The 18,178-nt window shown below is 65.9% G+C and overlaps 8 protein-coding genes across 8 annotated transcripts; 6 read left to right on the top strand and 2 right to left on the bottom strand.

Moving 5' to 3' along the window:
• Window positions 1-1,181: 1,181 nt before the first annotated feature.
• Window positions 1,182-4,301, top strand: MICPUN_63848 (predicted protein; the record flags this gene model as incomplete). The annotated part of the gene is made up of 1 exon (XM_002505813.1): window positions 1,182-4,301. The coding sequence occupies one exon, from the start codon at window positions 1,182-1,184 to the stop codon at window positions 4,299-4,301; it is 3,120 nt and encodes a 1,039-aa protein (XP_002505859.1).
• A 234-nt stretch (window positions 4,302-4,535) lies between these two features.
• Window positions 4,536-5,030, top strand: MICPUN_87714 (predicted protein; the record flags this gene model as incomplete). The annotated part of the gene is made up of 3 exons (XM_002505812.1): window positions 4,536-4,617; window positions 4,680-4,840; window positions 4,938-5,030. Coding segments are annotated over 3 exons (336 nt in total), but the record flags the coding sequence as incomplete, so codon positions are not given.
• Window positions 5,031-5,627: 597 nt separating this feature from the next.
• Window positions 5,628-6,022, top strand: MICPUN_63846 (predicted protein; the record flags this gene model as incomplete). Its single annotated transcript, XM_002505811.1, has 2 exons — window positions 5,628-5,708; window positions 5,867-6,022. The coding sequence occupies 2 exons, from the start codon at window positions 5,628-5,630 to the stop codon at window positions 6,020-6,022; spliced, it is 237 nt and encodes a 78-aa protein (XP_002505857.1).
• Window positions 6,023-6,151: 129 nt separating this feature from the next.
• On the bottom strand, window positions 6,152-7,783 carry MICPUN_63845 (predicted protein; the record flags this gene model as incomplete). The annotated part of the gene is made up of 1 exon (XM_002505576.1): window positions 6,152-7,783. The coding sequence occupies one exon, from the start codon at window positions 7,781-7,783 to the stop codon at window positions 6,152-6,154; it is 1,632 nt and encodes a 543-aa protein (XP_002505622.1).
• Window positions 7,784-7,856: 73 nt separating this feature from the next.
• Window positions 7,857-8,933, top strand: MICPUN_103953 (predicted protein; the record flags this gene model as incomplete). The annotated part of the gene is made up of 1 exon (XM_002505810.1): window positions 7,857-8,933. The coding sequence occupies one exon, from the start codon at window positions 7,857-7,859 to the stop codon at window positions 8,931-8,933; it is 1,077 nt and encodes a 358-aa protein (XP_002505856.1).
• A 538-nt stretch (window positions 8,934-9,471) lies between these two features.
• Window positions 9,472-10,646, top strand: MICPUN_106464 (predicted protein; the record flags this gene model as incomplete). Its single annotated transcript, XM_002505809.1, has 3 exons — window positions 9,472-9,766; window positions 9,904-9,963; window positions 10,110-10,646. The coding sequence occupies 3 exons, from the start codon at window positions 9,472-9,474 to the stop codon at window positions 10,502-10,504; spliced, it is 750 nt and encodes a 249-aa protein (XP_002505855.1). The 3' UTR covers window positions 10,505-10,646.
• A 4,497-nt stretch (window positions 10,647-15,143) lies between these two features.
• On the top strand, window positions 15,144-16,153 carry MICPUN_109422 (predicted protein). The gene has a single exon (XM_002505808.1). It carries the CDS (start codon window positions 15,165-15,167, stop codon window positions 16,089-16,091), a length of 927 nt encoding a protein of 308 aa, XP_002505854.1. The 5' UTR covers window positions 15,144-15,164; the 3' UTR covers window positions 16,092-16,153.
• A 333-nt stretch (window positions 16,154-16,486) lies between these two features.
• Window positions 16,487-17,641, bottom strand: MICPUN_67735 (predicted protein; the record flags this gene model as incomplete). The annotated part of the gene is made up of 2 exons (XM_002505575.1): window positions 16,487-16,657; window positions 16,745-17,641. Coding segments are annotated over 2 exons (1,068 nt in total), but the record flags the coding sequence as incomplete, so codon positions are not given.
• Window positions 17,642-18,178: the final 537 nt, after the last annotated feature.

The following is an 18,178-nucleotide window of genomic DNA, read 5'->3' as shown; positions in this document are numbered from 1 at the left end:
CGCATCGTTCCGTGCCGTGCGATGCCGGGGCCCTGGCTCGCTCGGTGGCGCCGGTTCGCCACGGACGGTGACTCGACGGAGGATGGAGACTTTGAGCCCACGAGGGAATCGCTGGAAAAGGCGGCGGCGGCGCTTCGTTGCGCTCACTCCCTCTGCCGCTTTGGCGCGCCCGCCATGGAACCCTCATCGAGCCTCGGCGCCGTGGGACCCTACCGTCAGGTTTCGATGGAAGATCCAGACGCGGACGGCGTCGAGCTCGTGTCGGCCGCCGCGTTTGAATCTCTCGAGGAGGTTCTGGAGGGTCGGTGCGAGTCTGTGCCCCGCGCCGCCGTGACGTTCGGCGGCTTCATGAGTTCGAACTCTCGCGACACGCCGCCTGCCCCGACGGCGACGGTGCGTGATCCGGCGACGTGCGAGGAGTGTGACCGCGCCAGGCTCGACGCCGAGGCTACTTTCTTCGGCGCCGTCGTCCGCGTGGTCAAGGTCAAGTCGCCGCCGGAGCCGGTTCCGGGCTTAGGCTCGTCCTCGTCCGGCTCGAGATTGGCCGAGGACAGGTCATCACCAAGCCAGCCGACGCCACCCGGGGAGCACCTCAGCGACGTCACGTTCTCGGCATCCGGCCGTCGTCGCGTGGCGCCCGCGAAGTGGTGGCAGGTGAACGGCGGGTCGTCGGCAAAGCCCGCGTCTGCTTCGGCGCCGGCTGCGTCGGGCAAAGGCGTCGCTTTTACGGTGGACGCGACGTACTCGGTGTGGCGGTTGAAGCTCATGGCGCTGGAGCGGCTTCACGTCCATCCGCTGGACCAGAAGATGTACTCGTTCGCCACCGGCGTTGAGCTACGGGACGGGGACACGCTGGGCGCCGCGGGTGTGCGTCCCGAGCAGAAGATTGCGGTGGTGTGCGGCGACGAGCACGACCCTGAGGATCTGACCGGCCTCGACATGCCTCTCGGGCCGGTGCGTTGGGAGGACGGGGCAAGTGGGCGGGAACGCGGGGGACGGGAGGAGAATGCGGCCCAGCGCGCACCTGAGCGTGGATTCGCGGGCACGGGGCTGCACGGCGTCGGGTAGCGACGCGCATGCATGCGATAGACGTGTACGTTGTAATACGCAGAAAACGACAAAGAATCTTGTCCGTCGGGCGCGTTCAAGTTGTCCCAGCAGACAGATCTGAGAGCGCCAAGATGGGCGACGCGGTGGCGCAGGTCCGCGCGGCTATCGGCGCCCTCTACGGAGCGGACGTCGCGCGTCAGAAGGAGGCTAACGAATTCCTGGTTCAGCACGTGTCGACGGATGCGGCGTGGAGCACCTCCCTGGCGCTCGTGGCGGACGATCCGTCCAACCCCCCGGACGTTCAGTACTTCGGTGCGAACATGATGTACGGGAAGGTGAAGGGGGACTGGGGGAAGCTGCCGGAGCCGCACCGCGGGCCGTTCGTGCAGGCCGTGAGCGGTGCGCTCACGACGCTGTTGCAGAGACCGGCGTCGGTCCTCGCCGCCAGGAGGCTGTGCATGGTCATGGCGGCGACGTCGGTGCGATCGGGAGGCGAGGCGACCGACGCCTTGGTCCAGCAGGCGCTCGACTTTGCGCAGCGAGGCTTCGCGTCCGGGGCGGTGGAAGGGGTGACGCTGGCGCTGGAGATCCAGGCTGCCGTGGCGGATGAGGTCGGCGATCAGAGGTTCGACGTCAAGACCGCGCTGGCGTGCGCGCTGGTGCCCCGGATCGTCGAGGTTCTCGCCACCTCGGAGCGGGTCCTCGAGGCGTCGGTCGGAGGGAACCAATCGTCCCTCGCCGGTCTCAGGTCCGCGGCGCTGCACGCGGCGCTCGCGTGGCTCAGGATGGACTCCGGCGGCGGCGGTGGATGCGTTTTGTCCCCGGGGCAGCTCGCGCAGTCCAGACGGGGGCTCGTCGTCGGGGCGTTGGAGGCGATGGCGGCGGAGGACTCCGCCGTGGCTGACGCGGCGACGGAATTTTTCATCGCCGTCGTGCAGCCGGGCGCGCCGGAATCCTCACCCGCGGAGGAAGCCGCGGCGATCACGGGCATCGTTCAGGGTTTACTATCCCACGGCGAACGGGTTTTGGCCGCACGCGACCGCGTGGCCACCGAGGACCTGGCGAGGAACGTGTGTAAGGTTGCGACGGCGCTGTGCGAGAGGGACGCAAACGCCGCCGCCGGCGCGGCGGCTTGGGACCCAAACGCCCCAGCCGCCGCTCCTTCTCCCGAGTTCCTCTCGCTGACCGAGACGGTGCTGAGGCTGACGGAGTCACACGAACGGCCGGTGATGGAGGCTGCGGCGGACTACTTTCTCATGCTGAACACCGTCCCCACGTCGCAGAGACACCCGAGCGCGGGTGAGCCGCTCTTTCGACGCCTGGCATCCGCGTGCCTGAACAAAGCCGAACTTCCCGCCGACTTTACGTCGTGGGAGGAGGCGGACGAGGACAGGGACACGTTCGTGCGATTCCGCGAACAGATTCTGGCGGATCTCCTGGATAACTGCCAGGCGCAGATGCGGTCGGGGTACCTGGCGGAGGTTGGCGCCGCGCTCGGGGCGGCGTCGTCGTGGCAGCGAGCGGAGGCTTGCGTCTTCGCCGCGAGGGTCGTCGCTTCGCCGCTTCGTCGGGATATCCTCGAGCCGTCGACCATGGCTGGGGGTCCGGATGCCGAGGCGGAGCGCTCCTCCGCGATGCTCGAGCAGCTCCTCGGGACGGTGGGCGAGGCTGGCCGCGCCGCGTCCGCGGCGGGTGACGCGGGCTTCGCCGCCATCGCGGGATCCAACGTGTTCGGGTCGCATCCCGTGGTGGTCGAATCAACCGCGAGGATGATCGGGGCGTACGCTCCGTGGCTCGGGGGAACTGTTCGGGGGCACGCGCGACAGGAGACGGTGCTCATGTACCTGCTGTGCGCCCTCAGGGTTCCCGCCGCGTTTCGTCACGCGTCTCACGCGTTCAGGAGCGTATGCGCCAGGTGCGCCAAGAGGCTCAACGACGCAAACACCGTCGCGTCGCTGCTCGATTCCGTGCAGAAGACCCTCCCCGCGGCGCCGCCGAAAACGGCCGAGTCCTCCGACGGTAAGAAGGACGATGATGACGACAGGTCCGCGGTCATCGAGGGCATCGCGCGGGTCATCGCTTCCATGCCGGATCCAACCGCAGCCGCCGACTTTGCCAAGCGGCTCGCCGCGCCCGTCGCGGCTCGGGCGCGGGAACACATGAACGCCGCCGCCAACCTGGCCCAGGCCCGTTTGGACCTTCTCGGCGCCGAGGTTCGGTTGATCGCCGCCGCCGTCAGGTTCCTGGAGTTTGCCAACCTCGTGGACGTCAGGGGCGTCATCGTGGAGCACCCCGCCATCGCGACCCTCTCCGCAGCGTGGCCCACCCTCTCGGCTCTCAACGCCGAGCCGTGGAGGTCCGCCCCGGAGGTTGTGGACGCCCTGTGCGAGGTATACACCAGGTGCCTGTTGTGCGCCAAGACGATGGCCGCGCCCTTACTCCCCCACCTTCTCGAAGCGTTGCGCGACGCGTTCGTGGCGCACCGTCACCCGTCCTGCCTGGACGCGCTCGCCGTCGCCGTGGAGGTTTTCTCGGCGCCCGACCCGACGCAGCCCGGCGCGTCCCGGGTGCGTGACCCCAACACGGCGGAATCGTTCGCGAACGCCCTCCTCGCGTGCGCCCAGGCGGCACACGCGTCCCTGAGCCAATCGCCCATCGCGGAACAGGCTGACGTGGCGCGTGCAACCTTCGAGCTCGCCAACAAGTACGCCCTCTTCGCGCCGGATGTGTTACTCTCGTCTCCCGCGCTCCAACCCCTGATGGGCGCGGCGCTTGTCGCGATCGGCACGAACGAGAGGGACGTCGTGAGGGCCGCGCTGGGCATGTTGTCGGCGTTGATCGAGCCCGGGCGCAAGGCTGGATCGACCGCCACGTGGCAGAACGGCCGGGTCGTCGTCGACGCGTGGGTGACGTCGGCGGGGGGCGGCGACGCGTTGGTTCGCGCCTTGCTCTCAGCCGGCGGTAACAATTGCCCCCGGCACCTGCTGCGACCCGTCGCGCAGCTGCTGCACGCGGTGCGGGGCAGGTACGGCCAGATAACGGACGCGTGGTTGAGCTCGGCGGTGACCGACCCATCGTTCCCGTCCCCAAACGATCCGTGCGACGACGACGCCAGGCGGGTGTTTTGCGAGCTGGCCACGCGGACGGGCGACCCGCTGCCGCCGCAGCGGTGGTCGGCGATGGTGGTGGACTTCTTCCAGATCTGTCGCAGGGAGGCGGACAAGGACGCGCTCCTGGCGCACCAGATGTGAGAAGAGTCGATATATATAGCGGGGAGAGGGAGGGAGTTAGGGAGAGGGAGAGGCTTGTTGACAACCGGGCGTCGCGCCTTCAAATTTTCCATCTTCATCTCATAGATCTCAGTTGCGTGCGCTCTGCATATTTCGCTTTTTACTCGTTGACGCCGGACAGCCAGTCAGATTCACAGGGCACCTCGGGAGCACCGCACGCACGAGTACGTGCTCAACGGAGGGCTGCTTTGTACCATGGAGGCACCGCGCACTGTAGAGGACGTGTTCGACAACTTCAGCGCACGTCGCGATGGCTTAATCAAGGCTCTGACGACAGGTACGACCTCATTCACAATCCGGCGTCGGTTCACTCCTAAGAAACCCCGCTTCATTCCGCAGACGTCGAGGACTTCTACGCGCAGTGCGACCCCGATAAGGAGAACCTCTGCCTTTACGGCAACCCCGATGGAACCTGGGAGGTCCAATTACCCGCGGAGGAGGTACCTCCCGAGCTCCCGGAGCCGGCGCTGGGCATCAACTTCGCTCGCGACGGGATGCAGGTGAGTTTCTTTGCCCTACAACACCTCCCGCTCGTGTCAATTTTCCCGTGCACCCAAATGACTTCGGCGACTGACCGCGTCCCGTTCGATGGCGCAGAGGAAGGACTGGCTAGCGCTGGTGGCTGTTCACTCCGATGCTTGGCTGATGGCGGTGGCGTTCTATTACGGCGCAAAGTTCGACGGGAAGGAGAGGTGCGGGAAACGCCGGCTTCCTCCCAGCGCTTCCACAGATTTTCGCGTATTTATTTCCGCTTTGTTGGCGCACAATTCCAGCCCGTTAGGGCCGCCGAGCCTCTCGGCTGACCGTCGTCGACCGCCCTTCCGTCGTCGCAGGGAGAAGCTCTTCAAGCACATCAACTCCCTACCCACCGTGTACGAAATCCTCTCGGGTAAGGCGGTGAATAAGCCCAAGGCGAAGGCCAAGGGCGCTGCCGCCGGCCAGGTGAGCGCGATACCAACCACCGCTTTTCTCCCCAATTTTCCCCACTGCCACGCGTTGCGCTCTTTTTTCGGCGGAGGCGCCGGCGACGCTCGATGCGCGACCTCGACGCGAATGCGACCTTCGCCGGGATCTCGCGGCGGCCTCGATGTCAACCAATCAGGTGTCGGATCCGATTCCGTCGCGCTCACGGCTGGAAAATTTCGCTCGCTCGTCACCCGACCGCCGACTCCGGCCTCCAGACCTCCGGTGTGCCAACGCCGCTAACGCCCTGAAAAATCCCCCGAAAATCCACACCCGCAGCCCCCCGGTAAGAAGGCCCGCGAGGATGGCGCGCCCATGACCGCCATGGGCCTCAAGAAGCCCTCCGCGGGTTTCATTCAGCCTCCCGAAGGCGATCTCAGCGCCCTGAACAACGCTCAGATCGAGGTACGACCCAGCCGCCGGTGCCGGTGGCCCGGAGCGTTTCCGCTTTTCCTCCGCTTGTTTCGCGCGTATCCCGAAGCGTATTTGGCGGTAAAACCCAGTTGTTACTCGTGCGCGCTCCCGGCTGACCGATGCCCCCGCCCGCTCCGACCGTTCCACAGCTGTTCTGGCCTGACGACGGGATGTGGTACAAGGCGGAGGTTGTGAGCCTGAACACCCGCAACAGGAGCGCCAAGGTGTTGTACGCGACCGGGGACGTTGAAACCTTGAGCATCGACGAGATAGCTCAGGAAGGCCATCTCAACGTATGCACCTAACCTCCCGACACCACACGCGGTAGCTCATCTATAACCGCCGGCCGAGGCCGGCTTGTAACATCACATCACACGTTCAACGCTAGCGGCGCGCCTCCCACGCCCTCTTTCTCGCACCGTCTCGCCTCGCCGTCACCGGGGTCTGCCGAGCTGCTGGAAGTTGCCAAACCTCAACGGCGGCGCCTGCTGCTGCTGCTGCTGCTGCTGCTGCCGCCGCGCGGGTGGATGAGGACCGTCGTTGACCCTCGCGTCCGTGCCGTGGAACGGTACGTCGTGTCCCCGCATGGGCTGGTTCACCGGGGGAGGCGCGCCGGGGGGCGGCGGGGCCCACGTCGGCGCCCCAACCGGCGGATGGGGAGGCGCGTTCCATCCGCCGCCGCCGCCGCCGAGCGCGGGGAAGTCGTCGCCGCCGCCGCCGAAACCTCCCCCGCCGTACCCTCCTCCGTCCGTCGCGTGTTCGTGTTCCCTTCCGTACCCGGGGGGGGGCGGGTACGCGTCCCTGTACGCGTACGGATCGGCCGCCGGGGGCGGCGGTCGCGGATCGTAGTAGCCGCCCCCTTCGTAGTAGCCGCCCCCCCGGCTACTATGCTGCGTCGGCTGCATCGGAGGGGGATGGAACGCCGCCGGCGGGGGCATGCGCACAAAGTCGGGGTCCATGGAGTCCGCCGCTCGGTTCCTCACGATCGCCTGTCGACCGCCGGACCGACCGCCCTCGCGTTTGTTTGTTTGTTCGCCCTCCCTCCCCGCGTGTCTCGACCCCGCCCGCGTCTCCGACCTCGTGTGACGCGAATGGGAACTCGCGACGTTCGCGCCGGGAGACGCGGCGTGGGGGGCGGACCCCGGTAGCTCGGTGGCGGGGCTGGTCCTTCCGCTGTCCTCGTTCCCGTTCACGGCGCCGAAGATCCGCTCCCTCGCGCGCTCGTACTCCGCTTCCCTCTCCTCGACGGACATTTGCCCGGGCTTCTTCCCGGCGCCGGAATTTCTGGACCCTCCGGCCCCGCCGCGGTCGCCGCCCCGCCCTCCTCCTCCTCCTCCTCCTCCTCGTTTCATGACCGTCACCTTCTTCTTCTTCGCGTCGCCGTTCTTGCCCGCGTCGCCGTTCGGAGATGCCCTCACGTCCGACAGGTTCACCGCCGGCGGGTCCATCGCCGTCGCTCCGCCCTCCTTCTCGATGAGCGCTCGGTCCTGGCCGTCCGCGCCCACGACGGCGCACGACGCGAGCCCGTGGTGAGCGGCAACCTTGTGGGCGATCATGCGCTGGTACCCGTTGCCGGAGAACTCGTGCGACGCCCGTTCCCCGTCGGCCGCGAACCCGCCGATCTCGGCATCTATTCTGAGGACCGCCATCCGCGCATCCCCACCGCTCTCGAGCGCCTCGCGCAGGAAGGGATCGATCCAGCTTTTGGCCGCCGCGTCCGCGCGTGGATCGCAGAAGGATCCCCCCGCGGAAGAAGACGACGCCTCGCCGAGCGGGCTGGGGCTCGCGCGCCTCGCGGCTCCTCCGTTGGTCATCAGCCCGGGGGACGGCGATCTGGTGGGTGATCTGCTGGGCGGGGTCGCGGCCCTGTCGCGGACCTGCCCGGACGGGGGTCTCAGCGCGCGCAGGCCCGCGCTCACCGCGTCGACGGCGGACTCCCAGTCGGAGTCTTCGCCCTCGCTCATCCTCGCCACGGTGCCGCTGTGGCGGCTCGACCCTATTTGTGAGGGGCCTCGGCATTCGGGTAAAAACCTCGGACTCGACGAGCCGGCCCCCACACTCTCCATGCTCGCACGTTGGCACGCCGTGGCGGGCTCGGCCGGGTCATCGCGGCACGCGTCGCCGCAGTCGCCGCGACCCATGCCCGTCGCGGCGGCGAAGCGTCGGGGCATCGCGCCCCTTTCGGCGGCCGCATCGTCCGAGGCTGCGCACCTCGCGCGCGGCGGTGGTGACGATGCGTCTCCCTCCGACGCCGACGCCGCCGCCGCCGCCGCTCGTCCCCGCAACGCGGACGCCTCGAACGCGCGATGCTCCGTCGTGGTTCTCGACGGCGCTAACCTGGCGTGGACGTACAGCGCCTCCCTCTTCGCCAAGCTGGGCTGCCGCACCAGGCTGCCCCTGTCCCGCGGGGTGGTGCTCGCGATGGAGTCGGAGGTTTGGAGGGAGCGAGGGGTGACGCCCGTGGCGTTCATGCCCGCGTCGTACGTGGAGGGACCCCTGCACGGCCTCGCGGACGGCGGTGACCTGGACACCCTCGTCCCGGGCAACGTGCAGTACCTGGGCGACAGCAGGTGGAGGAACACGGTGCTGTGGGAGATGGCGCGACGGGGCGCGTTGCGGACGGTGGACCGACCGGCGGGGGCGAGAGACTCGGACGATAAATCGATCATCGCGTACGCCAGGGAGGTGAACGGGATGATATGCAGCAACGACAGGTACGAGGACCACTGCGTGGGAGCGCCGGGGGGCGGGGGTAAGGACCTGCGCCGGTGGCTGCGGCGTAACAGGCGCGGGTACGAGTTCCGGGTGGGATCGCCGATGGACGCATCCTTCGCGGCGGGCCGGGCGCCCATTATAGAGGTTCCGCCCGTGGGATGCGCGCACCTCCCACCCCCGCCGCCGGAACCCGAGCAGGGGGCGGGGGGAGGGGACGATGGTGGGACGAACGGCGACGGTTTCGTCGAAGGGAGCGTCAGTGGCGGGTGGAGGGCGGAGGTTCACGCGGTTGGGAGCAGCAGGCCGTGGGGGATCGGTCAGCGGTGGGGACGGGACGGCGGGAGGCGTGGGAAGCGGCGGCGGCGGGGTGTGGGGGGAGGCGCGAGGAGGGAGCGATCGGCGTCGGACTCGGAGCCGGACTTTCCGTTCTGGGCGTTGCCGGACGATCACCTCCCGGTCGAGTTTGCGCTGAAGAAGAGCCTCGACGGAGTCGGTGGGTGAAAAATGTCAGACTGGTTCACCGTGATCACGACTGCTCGGGCTCTGCATGTCCCCGCGAAATCGGGAAAGCTGCGCGGTTTTCCTCTTTTTTTTTCCCGAACCGTCGTTCGCACTGCGCAAACGGTACGAACTCTTATCTGCATTTGCCGAGCTGGAAACAACCTGTCAGCAGTCCATCTTCCGTTCGGAGTTTTATTCCGTTTTTCGCCGCCTGATCGTGTGTTTGTCATGACTCCAAAAAGCCAGGGGTGCCGAGCTCGTGCCCTCAAATCGAACGTTTTGGCTCAATTTTCATCGCCGCCTCTGACTGGCGCCATACGTATGATTCAGCTTAATTCAGCGAGATTCAGCCGGATAAGCCGCCGCTTGATTTTTTTCCGTGGTTCTCCTTGGGCATCTCGCGGCAACCGAGAGCCACGGTGGACCACCCATCTGCTCCGAGGTGGCTCCGAGTCTGACCCTTTATGAACCGAGATCCGATCAACGTCCTCGTCACTTTCCGCACACCTCTACACCTTCACCCACACACTTAACAAAGATGAACGCCGTCGCCCGTGCCACCACCACCGTCTCCGCCTCCGCGCTCCGCCGCGGCCTCGGCTCCAAGAGGTTCAACCCCCTCGCGGCCGCGCCCAAGGCTGTCGCCTCCAAGAAGGCCTTCTCCGTCCAGGCGAACTCCTCCAAGTCGGATGGTCCCCCCCTCTACGCCGAGGGCGAGCTCGACATCTACCGCGAGTCCCCCCTCCGCTACATGGGCTACTCCAACGAGGTTGGCGAGGCTTTCGCCGCCTTCCTCCCCGAGTGGGGCGTCCCCGCCTCCTACGGCGTCGCCGGTGAGTGATCAAAAAACCCCCAAAAAAACCCCCGGTCCCTGGGTTCAACGGCAACCCACGGCCCCATTTGAAAATGGATAAGCTCGGATAGGACCGCGCGCTGACCTTCCTCCCCTCCCCTCCTCCCCCCCCAACAGCGCTCTACGTGTTCGCGGACACCTTCGACAAGGGCAAGCGCGCCGCCGGCGTCGAGCCCGGTGCGTCCCCCTCGAGACCCGCACCCCCTACCCCCCTGAGTTTTTTGGCATCTTGTTTTTTTTGGCGCCCGCGCTTCAACTTGAAAAAAAAAACCTCTGAATTTGAACGAAACACTGACCCGTCCTCTCCCGGCATCTTTTAACAGATGAGGACCAGAAGACCAAGCGTGGTGCCATCGTCGCCCTCGACACCCTCACCTGGCAGATGCTCGCCTCCGTGTTCTGGCCCGGATCCTTCATCCGCTGCGTCGTGAACGCCACCGCCGTGGCTGTCGCCGCCGCGCACCTCGACACCGCCCTCGGCGCCGACGTCGCCAAGGCAATCCCCACCGCCGCCGGCCTCGCCGCCATCCCCTTCATCGTCAAGCCCATCGACGGTACCATCGACACCGCCATGGAGATGTCCGTCACCAAGGCGCTCAACGGCAAGATCGAGGGTGTCCAGGATGCCGGCGTCGCCGTCGCCACCATCGCGGCGTGCCTCGCCGTTCCCCCCACCCTCTTCTCCGTCGCCTCCGCCATCAAGGCCATCGGTGCCTAAGCATTCATCATGCTTCATCGATATTCTTTATAGCAACTGCAGCGCGTAGAGAGGGTGTGGTGTCGAGGACTGCGCGAAGAAGAGCAAGTTCGAAGTAACGCGCAGGTCTTCAGTTATATCAACAGATTCTTTCATCACTAAACCGTTGCGTCGCGCGTGTCCTCTCTCCTAATCCCTAATCCGCACCCGCCGCCTTGCCGACAGCCTTGGGCATCTTCATCATCCCCTCCTCGATCTCCTTCTTCTTGTAGTAGTGCGGCGCAATCTCCATGAGCCACTTGGGGTCGATCTCAATCACCTGTCGCATGTACTCCTTGGTCGTGAACACCAGCTCAAAGTACACCACCCACCGAGGAAGTTCCTTGGCCAGCCCGCTGCTGGGGTGTATGTTCACCGTCTGCGGGTTCTTCACCGTGCGGTAGCTCCCGTTCTTCTGCAGCTTGGCGGTGTGGTAGAAGAACCCCGCGGTTACGCATTTTTTGATCGAGTCGAGCGCGTTTCTGTCCGATACCAGGTCAATCTCGACCCGCTCCAGCAGCCCCAGGAGCTGATCCCTGATGTCCCTCGCGCGCTTCATGGACCGAACCTGCACAAAGTTCTCGTAGCACCATTGCGTGCTGTAGTTGGTGTCCGCCCACTGGTTATAGACGTTGAGGAGCGCGAGGTGGTCCCCGACGTTGCCGATGTGAAACGCCTGGTGCGCGTGATCCGCCAGCTGGATCTTATCCTTGGGCCTGTAAAAGATGGTGTTGCCGCTGCTCAGCATGCAGCAGATGGTTGCCACCTCCTCGGAGCACTTGTACTTGTCGCTCGCCACCAGAGTCTTGCTCAGCATCGGGTCCAAGGGGAACTCGGCCATCCTCCGCCCGAGTTTGGTCAGCTCGCCGCGATCGTTCAGCGCTCCGAGGGCGTAGAGTTGCTCCAGAGCTCTGAGCAGCGTCTCCGCCGGCGGGGCGTCCATGAAGTCGAAGTGCATCAGGTCGTTGATACCGAGCGACTTGAGCATGAGCACCACGTTCCCGAGGTTGGTGCGCTGGATCTCCGGCACCGTGTTGGGGTCGAGCTCGTTCTGGAAGCTCCACGCCGTGTACAGCCTGAAACACTTACCCGCGGAAGTCCTTCCCGCTCGACCGGCGCGTTGCAGCGCCGACGCCTGCGACGTGGGGGTCACCATGAGTGATTCCATGCCGGTCCTGGGGTTGTAGCTCTTTTGCTTGCAAAATCCCGGGTCGATGACGTATTTGATGCCGTCGATGGTCAGCGACGTCTCGGCGATGTTCGTCGCGAGCACAACCTTACGGCCACCCTCGGGCGGGGGTTCGAAGATCTTGGCCTGCAGGTCAGAGGGCAGCGAGGCGTAGATGGGCGCGACTGCCAGCTCGGGAACCTTGGACCCCATCGACCTCATCCTCTGCTTGAGAATCTCCTCCGCCGTCTCGATCTCCTCTTGGCCGGTGCAGAACACCAGGATGTCACCCGGCGGCTGGGTCACGTGGATCTGGAGCACCGTCACGATCGCCGCGTCGAGGTAGTCAGCCTCGGGCTGCTTGGTGTACATGATGTCCACCGGGTACCTTCGACCGGGTATGCGAAAGATGGGCGCAAAGTCAAAGTACTCCGAGAACTTCTCCGCGTCGAGCGTCGCCGACGAGATGAGGAGCTTGATGTCGGGCCGGAACCTGGCGATGTCCTTGACGAGGCCGAATAACACGTCCGTGTGGAGCGTGCGCTCGTGCGCCTCGTCCACCATCATCACCGAATACGACGCGAGGTCGGGTTCACCCAGGAACTCGCGGAGGAGCATACCGTCGGTCATGTACTTGAGCTTGGTCTTCTCGCTGGTGCAGTCCTCAAAACGGATGCTGTAGCCAACCTCGTTTCCGAGCTTCACGCCAGCCTCATTGGCGACGCGCGCGCTGACGGACATCGCCGCGACCCTCCTCGGCTGCGTACAACCGATCTTCGAGTCCCCTTTGGCGAAGCCAGCCTCCCACATGTACTGGGGGATCTGGGTGGTCTTGCCCGACCCGGTCTCGCCGACAATGACCACAACCTGGTGATCCTCGACAGCCTGGATCAAGTCCTCCCTGTAAGGGTAAATGGGCAGCGACGCTCGGTCCTTGGCCATGGCCTCCCTCTCACTCAGCGCCTCCTCCGCTTTCTTGGCCTGCGTAGAAAAAGATCGGTGCGGGGACGACGTCAGTCGTGTCGGTTTCGGGTGCGAGAAGAAGGTTGACGGTTGCTCGAAAGAATAGGACAGCTGTCGCGCTCGATTATGGATGTAGCTGCAACGCCCGAGGGATGCAGGAACACATGGAAGACGGCGCGTGGTTCGAATATTGGGTGGCGAACGAGGGGAACCGCCGGTTGCGATACGGCGAGGCTCCTCCAGAGAAAGCCCCCGAGGGAAAGCGACGGGAAAAGCGACGGGAACGGTATAGACGGGACCGGATCCGTGGACGCACCTCCGCGAGCTCCCTCGCCGATTTTTGCCTCTGCTTCGCCTTCTTAACCCTGTTGCCGTCCTCGTCGTCCGTCTCGTCATCGCTGGACCCCGAGCTGACGTCGCCGATACCCCCCATGACCTCGTCCTTGATGAATCCGATCTGATCCTCGAAGACGTAGTCGTACTGCGGACCCGCGGGTTTCTTATCGAGCGCGCCGAACTGCGCTTTGGACATGGTGATCTGGTGCGACTCCCACTCCTCCTGCTCCTTGAACGGGTTGGTATCGTCCGCGTCCTGCGTGTCCCTGTACCGCGCGGTCAGAGCCTCGAACCGTTTGTCCGCGCCCTGCTTTCCGCCCTCGTCGTAGGAGTCCGGCATCTTGTACCTGTCGTCCAGTATCGCGTCCACGTCCCGCACTTGCTCCATGGCGAGCTTGTAGATCTTCTTGCGGTACTCGTGGTCCTTAACCTCCTGCTCCGTCAGTTCCACCCCGTCGAACAGGTACTCCTCGTCCTCGATCATGCCCTTGAGCTCCTCCAGCTTCTGCACCTCTCGCTTCTTCAGGTACTCCTCCCTGGAAAACTTTCTGAGCTCGGGGATCATCGCGTTGCGCTCCTCCTCCGTCTTGTTCAGACCCCGTCGTTCCAACTCCATCTGTTCCTCCAGCGTGAGCTTACGTTCGGTGAGCTTCCTGGTCTTCTCGTCGTCCCTGCGCCGGAGCCTCTCCTCGAACTCTTCCTTCTCCTTGAGATCCCGTTCCATCTCCTCCTCTCTCAGGCGCTGCTCCCTGGCCTCCTCGTCCTCCTCGTCGCCGCCCTCGCCCTCCTCCCATCGCCGCCCGCGCCCGGTGGTCTCCCTCGCGCGCTTCCTCGCGGCGATCGCCTCCTCGTCCTCGTCGCTGTCGTCGCCGCCGGCCTTGCGCAGGCGCCGCTCCCGCCGCTTCTCATCCTTGGACGATCCGCCCTTCTCCTTCGCGGCGGGCGCGGGCACGTGGTCGTCCTCCTCGTCGTCCAGCATGGCGTAGGACCTGTTCCGCGCGGCCACATCCGCCGCCTCTCTCTCATCGCGCTTGTACGCGCTCGGGCCCCCGCCGGCCCTGGGAACTCGCGACATCAGCTCGGCGGCGAAGGAGCGCGTCGTGCCGTCGTCGGGCAATCCCTGCGACGCCAGCTGCGACGCCAGCGATCCCGCATCCGACGCCTTCTTACCCAGCGCGATGACGTACGATGCGAGGGCTCCCTCGGCGAAGCCCAGGATGTCATGGAGCTTATCGCTGACCCATGACTTGAGCGCTCGCTCGTCCATGGCCTCTGGTCGCCCCCTCCTCTGGGCGCGCGCCTTCACTCTGGGGAAAATCAGGGTTCTCGTTCGAACGCCTGGGGAGCCTGCGTGTCGGAGAGTTCACCCGGCTGTCTCGATCACTCTCGCGCACACCCCGCCCACAGCGCACTCGTCGGCGAAAAAGGCGGCGACGGAGCACTCACCCGACGCGTTGGTGTCGAGTCGATAGATCGCGCATCGCTCGGGTCGTCAGAGCGCGACGGTCGGCGGGCATGAGCGCCTCTCGCGCGCGCCTCGTGGCGGCCGCTGCGATGGCAGCCACGTGCACCGCCTCCAGCGCCCTGACGTCAGACGCCGGGTCATCCTCGGATGAGAGCGGTGCGGCCGTGCCGTTCCTCACAGCGCCCCCGCCCGGCGCCAGGCCGCACGCGAGGCTCGCCTTCGTCCAGCTCCTCACGAGGCACGGCGACCGCACGTCCATCAACCCGCTGCCGATGGAGACGCGCGAGCAGTGGGCCCACCTGCTGCCCGACGAGAGGGCGTGCGCGTCGATGACCGCCTCCGCGGCGCCCCACCCGCCCAACCCGACCCTACTCGACGCCAAGCGGGAGGCGGCGTGGCACGGCCAGCTCACCACCAAGGGCGTCGACCAGATGAGGGACACGGGACGCGCGCTCAGGGCGTGGCTGGTGGAGCGCGTCGGGATCGACATCTTACCACCCACGCTCGAGGAGGCGGTCGCGACAAACGCCGTGAAGATCAGGTCCACCAGCACCAGGCGCACGGTGCAGTCCGCGCAGGCGATGATTCAGGGCCTGTACGGCGTCAGGGATGTGGATGCGACCCCCGGGGAGTGTGCACCCGCGTCGTCGCCCGCGCTTCGCATCGAGGTGAGGGATCGGATGGACGAGTCGATGTTTCCCAACCCGGGCATGAGCTGCAAGCGTCAGATCGAGCTGATGAAGTCCCTCGACGGCGACGAGGTGGTCAGGGCGGCGGAGCAGGCGGCGTGGGGCAGGCAAACCCTGGCCGCGGTGAGGGATAGGGTGCACGCGAGGAACGTGGACAAGCGAAGGCGGCAGCGCGAGGAGGCGCTTCGCGAGCTCAGAGCCATCAAAGAGGGCGGCGTTGACCCGATCGTCACATCGGCAGGGGAAAGCCTTCGCGTTAACTCCACAGGCGCGGGCGAGTCCACGGTGGGCGAGCAGGCGGAGCCCGTCCCGACGTCCGCGGCGAAAGGCGAGCTCCCGCCCCACCTGGAGAGGGACCCGCGCCAGCCGTCGTGCACGTCCGTGTGGGAGCCGCTCCAGGCTCGAGCGAACCACGGCCTCGAGTTGCCGGAGAACGTGACCGGCGCTGACGTGGCGCTCATTCGACGCGCGGCGGAGGTTCGGTACATCAATCGCGCGACGAACGCGGAGGGCGCGGGTCTGACCGGGGGTAGGCTGCTGAGGGAGTTGGCGAACGAGGCGGCGGCTTTCGCCGCGAACGAGTCACCCACAAAGTTGAGCGTGTACAGCGGACACGACTCGACGATCATCGCGCTGTTGGCCGTGCTCGGGGCGTTCCAGGGCGAGTGGCCGCCCGTCGCTTCCACCGTGGTGGTCGAGACGTGGAGGGTCGGGAGTTTTGGGCGAGCGCACTGGTCGAGCCGGGCGCTGGGGAGGGTCGGCGAGGGGGGCGAGATGGTCAGGGTTTTGTTCAACGGGGAAGTTCTCCCTCTGCCGGGCTGCGCGGGGCAAGATCCGACGCACAGGGGCGGACTGTGCGCGCTGGACGAGTTCGTGGCGATGGCGGACGAGCGAGACCCGCGGGACTACGAGGCGGCGTGCAAGCCCCGGGGCAAGTCAAAGCTGTGACTGTCGGGAAATAGTCTCCCCTCGTGAGGTGCGTAGTTTTATTCCAGACGTCGGCTCTATTTCTTCTTGTTTCGGGCGGTGGCCTTCTTCTTTAGGTGCTTCGGGATCTTGGTCTTCCTCTTCTCCGCAGCCTCCGCCTTCACTTTCGCCTTGTGCTCCTTCTTCGCAGCCTTGAGCGCGTCCTTATCCACGGGCTCCTTCCTTCGCCGCCTTCGAATGGGGTTACCGTCCTCGTCCAGTTCCGGCTCAGACTCAGACTCGGACTCAGACTCGGATTCCTCTCCCGAACCTTCCTCCGATCCTTGCTCGTCCTCGACGTCCATGACCTGGATGGACTTACCCTTGGTCTTGGCGACCGTCGTGGCCATCATCCCGAACGAGTTCTCGGCGGCGGCTCGCAGAATCTTGGGCGTGGTCTCCACGCCGCTCAGATCAGCCTTCATGCCCGTGATCGACTGATAGTACACCCCCTCGCTCGTACCTTGTCCAGCCCTGAGCCGCCGCTGATCGCGTTCGAACGTGTCCACCTCGTCGAGACGCTTGGGGATGAACGCCTGCTGGAACACCTCGTCGACGAGGTCGTCAGCGCCCGACGCGTCGTGCTTGTGAATGTTCCCGACCCCCACGCCGAGCCTCTGTCCATCGGCGCCAACCTCCGATGCCCCCTCCCCGCCGTCCCCGCGGCCGCGGCGGGTCTCCCGCGCGAGCGCGCTGGCGTTGAGAGCCTCGAGGCACGCGTCGATGTTGTCCGGGGTGATGGCCGGATCGGTGACAAAGTCGAACATCTCCCTCACCGTGGGCACCGCCACGCCCGACTTTGCAAAAAACTGACCGAGGTGGAGGAGGTCCTCACGGAGAAAGTCCAGGCACCGCGGGTGGTCCAGGTCGACGGACTGAGACACGTCGATGACGTGCGCGTTACCGTCGTGGTAGAGTATGTTGTACTCGGAGAAGTCCGCGTGCACCAACCTGCAGTCCTGGTACATGCGCCTCACGTCGACCAGCAGCTGGCGGAACAGCTCGCCCCGCTTACCGGCGCTGAGCCCAGCCGCGTCCTTCAGCCTCGGCGCCGCCACGCCCTCGTCCCCGATGAAACCCATCACGAGCACGTGCGATCGCAGCAGCTTCACCTCCGGCACCCTCAGGCCGGCCTCCCGGAGACGAATCAGGTTTCGCATTTCCTTCTCCGCCCACGTCTGGACCATCTTCCGGGGGTTCTTTTTAGAGTACCCGTTCCTCCACCTCCAGTCCCCGCTGACGTACCTGTCCCTGTCCTTGAACACCAGGATGGACGTCTTGTACACCTTGACGGCCAGGTCGGTTCCGTCCTCGGTCACCGCGTGGTAGACGTTGGCCTCCTTCCCGGTGGATATGCACCCGTTGATCTCGGCGAAGACGCCCTGCGACAGCATCTTGAAGAGGATGAGACGCGTGCGCGGATCGAGCGCCTGCTCCACCGTGGCCCTGTCCGCCTTGTCCTTGACCATGTTCCCCGATTTGCCAGCCTTACGCTCGGACTCCCTCATGGCGTTGCCCACCTTTTGGCCCACGTTGCCGCCGCCGCCGAAGCCGTCCAGACGAATCTTCTTCTCCAGGTGCGCGATGTTGTGCTGGACAGCCTGGTTGCCCTTGGCCTGCATGTTGGCGTGCGCGCCCTTGGACGATCCCTTTGCCCCCCTGCCGACGGGCTGGTTCCTGCCGTGGTTTCCCGCGCCTCCGTTGGCGTTTGGCCTGTGCCCGGTGGTGGCGAGACCGCCGCCCCCGATGTGCGCGCCCCTCGCCGCGAGGTTCTCGCGCATGTCCAGCGACTCGAGCGCATTCATGATGTCGTCGTCGTCGTCATCCTCGTCGTAGTAGTCCTCGTCGTCATCCTCCCCTTGCCCGTCGTCGTCCTCGAACTCGTCCATGCGTGAGCTCCAGCCTCGCTCGCCGGGCTCGTTGTCCTCCGCCCCTCCGTTGGCATCTGGCGAGGCGACCTCCATCGGGTCGTCGGCGGCGGCGGCCGCGTCGGGTGCGGCCTGGGCGGCCCGAGCGGGCGCGTCCTCATCCTCGGAGTCGGAGTATCGATTTGAGAGCTCAGCCTCCCA

The sequence above is a fragment of the Micromonas commoda genome, chromosome 13, assembly GCF_000090985.2.
Source record: "Micromonas commoda chromosome 13, complete sequence".
Classification (NCBI taxonomy): domain Eukaryota; kingdom Viridiplantae; phylum Chlorophyta; class Mamiellophyceae; order Mamiellales; family Mamiellaceae; genus Micromonas; species Micromonas commoda.
Note: the sequence above shows the minus strand (reverse complement) of the source record. Positions and strands in the feature narration are given on the sequence as shown.

Excerpts from the sequence above, each read along its gene's own strand:
- MICPUN_109422 (XM_002505808.1), top strand. The coding sequence starts at position 15,165 with ATGAGCTGCAAGCGTCAGATCGAGCTGATGAAGTCCCTCGACGGCGAC.